Source organism: Endocarpon pusillum (genome assembly GCF_000464535.1).
Source record: "Endocarpon pusillum Z07020 unplaced genomic scaffold C670349, whole genome shotgun sequence".
NCBI classification, from domain to species: domain Eukaryota; kingdom Fungi; phylum Ascomycota; class Eurotiomycetes; order Verrucariales; family Verrucariaceae; genus Endocarpon; species Endocarpon pusillum.
This window is the reverse complement of record NW_006913447.1, coordinates 10776-18293: the sequence shown is the minus strand read 5'-3', so window position 1 is coordinate 18293 and position 7518 is coordinate 10776. Positions and strand designations below refer to the sequence as shown.

The 7518-nt window shown below is 48.9% G+C and overlaps 2 protein-coding genes across 2 annotated transcripts; one reads left to right on the top strand and one right to left on the bottom strand.

Annotated features, from left to right (window-relative positions):
* Positions 1 to 2478: 2478 nt before the first annotated feature.
* On the top strand, positions 2479 to 3135 carry EPUS_08670 (uncharacterized protein; the record flags this gene model as incomplete). Its single annotated transcript, XM_007787364.1, has 1 exon — positions 2479 to 3135. The coding sequence occupies one exon, from the start codon at positions 2479 to 2481 to the stop codon at positions 3133 to 3135; it is 657 nt and encodes a 218-aa protein (XP_007785554.1).
* A 1827-nt stretch (positions 3136 to 4962) lies between these two features.
* EPUS_08669 (uncharacterized protein) lies at positions 4963 to 6746 on the bottom strand (the record flags this gene model as incomplete). Its single annotated transcript, XM_007787363.1, has 3 exons — positions 4963 to 5070; positions 5121 to 5255; positions 5391 to 6746. The coding sequence occupies 3 exons, from the start codon at positions 6744 to 6746 to the stop codon at positions 4963 to 4965; spliced, it is 1599 nt and encodes a 532-aa protein (XP_007785553.1).
* Between the last annotated feature and the right edge of the window lie 772 nt (positions 6747 to 7518).

Below are 7518 nucleotides of genomic sequence, written 5' to 3'. Positions count from 1 at the left end.
TTCCTTGCCCTTGACTTGAAGATTGGACGGCTTGTAGGAGCTATTTAGATTTCTTGTCTCGCAAAGAAAGGCCTATTCCTTGATGGTGCTGACAACAACTGGTGACTCGGACACTGCTACAGTTCGTTCCAAAGCTCTTCTGATCATGTACATGTTTATCTGCCATCAAACACACTTTTATACCCCATTTCCAACCCTGGCTGGTCTCGTCGCTTATTACTCGGCAACCCCCAACCTTGGTGTTCGTATCCGTGTTCTGAGCTTCATGGAAAGAGTATTTCGCTCCATTTATTTCATGCATTAACAAGCCAATGCTGACCCCCGAGAACCAATATCCTCCCGTCCACAGAAGTAGACTTCAGGTGGCTCCTCTTTTCCCGCGTGGTGGATGATGCTGTTTCTGGATGCCTGAAGCTCTCGTATCCCATAGCTCTAGGATAATGGACAGGTTTATTGATGCGAGCAGGTTGCCCGCTACTGGAAAACGGCCGAGGTGTTCCTTCGCTAAAGAAGCATCGCTAATAGGTAGTAGAACGGCTTACGTGTTGTAGTGTGGGAGCGAAAAACCTGATTCCGAGTTGGGGAGGAGAAAATGCTTGATGATCTTGGCAAGGACTATTTTTATCCTCATCTACTCCATAGTTGATATGTACTTAGTGTGTACTCGCTGACATACACTGGTGAGAGTTTCACGCATCTCCTGACTGGTGACCGAAGTCGCCAGCGGCGGTTCAAAGCGACTTGAGCTTCAAATCTTTCACTTGTAATAGGCGCATGTTTGAGCAAGGCGTCCTACGCCTCTGGCTGTTGACCAATTGGAGGATATGGGAAATCCACATCAGAGCGGCAGATAAGGAAATCTAGCGGATTTGTCACCTACTCCACCAATTCGTCGTAATATTATAGCCTTGAGACCTGAACACCTATATTTCTTCTCTCCATCTTCTCGCATCAAACCGTGAACATAAGCATCACCAACGAGAATATAGGCCTCATCATATTTCTTCCTCAGCACAAACGGCGCTTTGCAGCCTTGAAAGCCGCAGATCTGATCTTGTCCATTCCAAAGCAGGAAGTGATCATGCTCTTGAGCCTTTCCGGCACAGGGACGCTCGAGATTTCTACCAATTCATAGTTTGGACGTTCCTGCAGGAATTTTTTTTCATACTGGTCCGTAGTAGAGAATCTCTGGAGACAAGCGGAAGGATCTCTAATATTCGTATTTGGCCATTTTGCGGTGGAGGGCCATAATGAGAATTGATAACTGATTGAAAGCAGCGTAGGGCTCGCTGGTAGATGCCAGGTAAGAGTGCTGACTGTTGCACACATTCTCCAGGATTGCTACGGTTGATACATATGACGTTAAGCCGAATACACATCCAACCGGCAGCCATTATGGTGTAGCCGCTGTAGATTTGAGTACAAATGGGGTGGTGACTGGAAGTAGCTCGTCATTGTATAAGATGACATGATCGAAAGAAGCATCATCATTGTTGACAACCTGCACTACATACTGCGGCGCCTCCTCAGGTCGCACCGCCTGAAGACTACAGTAAATCAAGTCGTATGGGGTGCTGGCAGGTTCAAGCTGTAAGAGACGGATCTCGTGCGCATCTGAATCAATTGGCGATGAACGCAGACATCGCTTGGCTCAATGCTGCGAGCGTCAGCCATGACTATCGAATTTTCGGAGTGACCTGTGTCAAGAACGACCGGTTAGAATAGGTCAACGGAACGTAGAGGATAGGGGAATATTATTGTCTAGTTGATACAGGTCTCTGACTTGGTTGATCCAGTGTGCTTACTTTGGAAGTGTCATCCTAAAGCCTGGCCAATGCCATGGCTGAAATTTAAATGGTTGAAGCCCCGAGCGGAATAATTCCTAGCAGTATCTACTTGCCTGAAGCCCCTGAACAGGGGTTTAATACAGGCATGAATCTAGATGTCAATGCCCAGTGGAGGTAGATTGCGAATGAATCCAGAAGCGACAGAATGAAGTACAGACCACTCTCTTGAAACCTGCCCAGATTGAGGTGTCACGGAGATTATTCCATGCAGATTACCAGTTGCTTTGACGTTAAAACCCCGTGCTGAGGCCACGTGATCAGCGCTTTCCCCACAAAACGGAGTACTTGACAATCCACGTTTCATCATTGTGGAAGCCAAGTCTCCAAGAAGAGGAACATGGCAAAGACGGCATTGAGGTGAGTCTTGCATCACTTATTAGATCTTCGAGGTGCGGCGTGTTGCCTGTTCTCTGCTAGTGAGACATTTAGGATACGGGCACTGCATTTTACATACCCAGTTTGTATCAAACTTCCTTGCAGAACTATGGAAGTCATAGAGTATAAGACCTATGTATCGTCGCTGGTCTACCTGGTCGCGTCATTGCACTAAATACTTTGTTCCAAATTCATTGTTTTCAGGCGAAACACGTCTTGTAAGTCGCTCGGTAAGAATTCATCTAACTACATCATTATGACGTCGAATACTCAATCTGCTATCAGATATTCTGGCAGAGGAGGAAGAGGAGGAACAGCGCAAGGTAGTGGTGGTCAGCATTATTCATCCTCCGGCGCAAATGGTCGCGTTGGTGGTCAGGCTGCCGGACGTGCGGCTCATCCTGACGCGGAAGATGTTGGGAACATTCCCGGACCCATACCCAGAGAAGGCCCTTACAACATGGAGCGATACATCCGTGAATTGGAAGAGATGACCAGCATGGTAAGGCGCACCGGCGTGCAGCAAAGCACTCATGGTGGGTCTGGAATTGAGGACGATACGACGGGGAACGTAAGAATGCCACGGCAGCTGCCGAATACTTGTATCCCTCGTGGCGTACCCGGCCGCGTCGAGGTTAATAATGAGCGGCAGCTACGGCGCAGCAACCTCCGTCCCTCTCCAGCTGAGAGGGAAAGAGCAGCAGCAACAGCGGTCGCGGCAATCAGTGCTGCTCCAAGGCAAAATGCGGCAGCAAGGTCTGGAGGTTCAAAACCAGTGCGGACAGCTGCGAACGCTATTACATCACCTTTTCTAGCTGCAGCCTCGTCCAGGAATCCGCTTCGACTTATGCCTGGTACTGACCCATCTCAGCGGGGTGGTGCTGCTGCTACAACATTCAATCCATCAAGATAAGAAGGCTCATCACAAAGTAGACGACGATCCGAGTTCGGGGACCAAGGTCTCCAGGATCACAGATAAGTAGTTGTGCTTTTATACGATATGTTCAAGTCGCCAACGAGGTGGAACGAGCAAGATAGAAGATGTCGCTTGGAAATATGCGGCTTGGGTATCGCTTGATGTGAGGACCAGAGGACCAAAGGAGAACTGAAAAGATGTGCGTGTGTGCTTTCCTTGATTTTTCTGTTGGGATTACGTCCAAGGGTTAACCCGGTTTAATCAATCCATTCTACCACACTTGCTCCGCAGACGTTGTCAGCATGAAGCGATTGCGAGCTCCATTTCTTTTCTGGCCCCACGCGCATTACTACTACTAGTAGCAGCTTCCATCTTTATACAAAGGTAAAACAGTCGATTTGAACTGTACTTGGTTGGACATTGAATAACATGCCCTGCTGTAATGGGGTCCATAGCACCTCAGAACTCCCATGAACGATTTTAGTCCGCTATCAAGTCCTTTATCCTACCTAGTTTTTCCTAACCTACTTTAACAATGTCTTAGACTTTCGAAACGGAGTCTTGGCGGACGTCCGAAGATTCGCAATAGCAGACTCGGTTCATTTTCACAAACTCGACCCACGTTTCTCAACCTGCTGCTGGGTGGATCAATGCAATGGCCGCGGAACACTTAATATTATCCACAGCAGTACTCCGTACCATTACTTTATTCTTGTACAGCTGGTCTGTCTTGTGCTTGAACGCTCCAGAGCCAACTAGCGGTCGCTGTGGCTTTCTCAAGTGCAAACTTTGGCGGACCATGTTTGCCCCTGATTTTTCCAGAGGTCATCACTGGTATAGCTGGCGAGCGATCGAGGGCTGCAACCCTGTGTACGGAGGACTTTCTGGGTCTTGGTTGTTCACAGTGGCCGATGAGGAAGGCATTCTCCGCCAACATTGGTGGCTTTACCTTGAAGTCGCCAGTCTTTCCCGAGTTTCCGATCGATGACCAGCAGTTAGCGTACCTCGTAAGAGACAAGTACTTGGAGCTTCCAACCATTGGCGACAATGCAATCCGGGACAAGAACAAAGCAGATAGATTTGCGCGCATCGTCACGGTCATACTGATTGGGGGATTTTCTGCCCAGTGCCTTGGGCGGGCCTTCCAGCAGCTAGGTCTGTCGACTCTTGAAGTGACCGTAATTGCAAATATCTTCGGCGCGATCTGTACCTTTTTCTTCTGGAGTCTAAGCCCTTTGACGTTGAGGACCGCTTCATACTGCATACACTCGGTACCGATACCCCGGATCCTGATAGAAGCTGGAGACAAGGCTCGTGAACCCTACTCCCGTACGCCCCTAGACTTTGTTATCGGACCAGACCCAACCTTACGAATTTGCTGGCTTGGACTTCAAAGCATGTTAAAAGCCGAGAGTGATCCTCCTGGCCGTCCCATAAGGTCCATCGGCATCACGTCACCCTGCCGCCGGGGGATTACAAAAGCTGGGACGTCATGTTCTCCGTCCTCTTCTGGCTGAGCTTTTTTGGGTATCCTGCACCGCATCTTGACCGCACCATGGCAACCAGTGGGGTCGGCCGTTTTGCTGCCTTACTCAAGAATTAACACCCGGCTCGACTTCAGCTCAGTCTGCGTTCGGCTTGCGTTTGTACAGCTGGAGAAAGTGAGCGAAAAACCAGAAATGGCAACGCGCCATGTAGAGAGAACAGAAACGAGACCTGTTTCTATGAGGCAATCCTCTTGTTCATCCTGTTGCCTCGGTGAAGGGAATCAAGTATAGCTGAACCAGGAGTAGAGCGGTGATGAGGTATGCCTGTAGACCTGAACTATTCAGCCGTCATTGCCCTGAGTGGCATTGGAGATATCGGAGATAACACTTGGCTGACCAGTTTCAACCTCGTAGCCATGTGACCAGTTACTACCCTTCTCGTCACCTGTATAAACATGTGAGATTCGTTGTTCATAAGTGCTCATTTATGCTCACCTCTGAGTTGTCATGAGCACCCTCTTTGACAGGGTCTGCTTCGCGAAGCCTTTCTCTCAACTTCTTTACTTCCTCACCAAGGCTTTCCTCCACGTCAGCTTCGACGGTCGTGTTCCAGTTGAGGAGGGCCCCTCCCTGACATGGCTTAATAACCAGATCAAGCCAGGCCTAACATGGCATTGAAGAAAACCACCAACCTCTGTAAGACACAAGCGCTAATCTTTAGCCAATGTGAGGTACAAATGCCAACCAATCGACGGTACTGTATACATCGGCTGGCATCGCGCGAAAGGCGATGAAGTCTTCCACCAGAATGTAGGCTCGAAAGAGAAAGTACGTCCCGAAGAAAAACACTATTCCTAATACAAAAAGGAGGGACACGTCTAGACTTGGATCGTTCCCGGGGCTGTTGTTCCTGATCTTCATTACCCCGGTCCGAAACCGATATACGAGACGGTCCTTCCACTTTGCCTTATCAGGAAGGTTGAAGCCTTCAAGCGCTTTCCTACGCTTCTGAACCTTCTCCTGCATCCTCTTGATCCCGCGTTTTGTGTATAACAATTCAGCGACAGGCATGCCCAAACAAGCGATCACAACTAGCCCACAGGATGAGAGTCGCCACAATAATCTTTCAATTGGAGTGGGGAAGTGGAAGTTCCATGCGATGAAATTGATGCCCATAAACGTAAGCCCGAAAAACACCCCTATCACCATTGTTACTCCTGTAACGGGAAGCACGTCGTTGTCTGACCGTCTCCCAAGCGATTTCTTCTTGCTCCTCTGCCAGGCGTGAGGGCGCAGGCTCTTCAACGTATTGATTAGATATTGGTAGATCAGGTTGAAATACCAGATCGAGCGGCTGACAAAGTCGAGTGGCGTTCGGAAGTATGGTCGTGTTCGAGCTGCCTCATCCTCTTCCAGCAGGATCAGCTCGCCAAGCGTAATATTGATGGAGATGACCTCTATCGACTCGACATCAGCAGACTTGTCTTTCCAAAAGTAGTAGACTAGAATGCTATCGACAATGATCCCGATCACTGTGATCTCCAGTGTTGTGACCGCAAGACCCTGGGAAGCACGAGCTATGATGTTGATGCAGAACCATAGTGCCTGCCCGACGGCAATCAGACGTATAAAAGTGTCTGAATTGTTCCGATCACTAATGGTTTTAGAGTCCAGCAAGAAGCTCTTCTCGAACTGGGCGGTCGAAATGGCCTGGCGCTGAAGTAGCCATAGGATTTGTTTCTCATCGAGAAAGAAACGGACGTCATCGCTTGTTCGGAGCACAAACCCACCCATGATAGCGAAAAAGGCGTGTTTCAACGTCCACTCGTCGTCTTGTCGGAGCTGTTTAAACTCGGCCACAGATGCGCGTGCGGATTGCCACTCGCCGAGCGCATAGCCGAGCAGACACTCTGGTCCCAGTAACGAAATAATGGTGATCCACATCTTGCGCCTGATGCGCGTCCATGTCGTGTCATTCGGTTCCGGCACGTTCAAGCATATCGCGGACCAAGTCGATAGGAAAACGGTCACGAGGCAAGCCCAGAAAATGTCGAGAGTTCCCCGCCCGTCTGGTGAGGATGTCCATCCTTGCAACCCCTTGCTTGTGTTGTTCGCCGACATTCTGGCTGTGGGTTGCGATTATCAGATTCTGTCAACCTGCTGTGCAGAGTGCGTAGAAAAGCAAGTTGATTGATAGCTACGGGGGTAGAGAGCGTAGATCTATGTACAATTAGCTGTACCGTACAGCGAAATTAGAAGCGAAATTGCGTCGGAAATTGACCAATTAGAAGCAGCAGAAACGCAGGGATTACGCATATTAAACGCGGCCAATTAGCCCTCTCAGAAGGTCAACAGATTCTCGTGTATATAGTGAATCACGGATTGCATTCATGTCCAGTCCAGTACAGATTTGGGGATCAACTAAAGCGACACCCTCTTTTACTTCAGCGACACCCTCTAGTCCTAATTGGGCTTAGCTTACAAAATCAGCATCTCGATATTTTTGCTGCAGAAATCACTGCCTCTGTCAACTGCCTCTGTCAACTGCCTATCCCTTTGCCTCCCTCTGCTTCTCCTTCTGTAGCCTGTCCGGCCTTCCTGTTACTGCTCTCGTCATCCCTGAGAATTCGGGCATCTCTGACCAGAGTGGAGGGGCAGTACCACCTGATTTGACCAGTCGCCTCTACTCAATCTTCATAATTTTCTTCTCAACAGGATCAAGTTCATCTCTAATAAAAGAAGGTGTCCTTTTTCGCTTATTCTTATTCTCTTCTGGATCTGTTTGAGGTAGTTGACGAGCTCGTATCTCGGCTGATATTGCTTCTGTTTCGCGAGAGTACTGATATGACTAAGAAAGTGGCTGAGATAGCTGCGATTCTTGAGGAGAAGATAA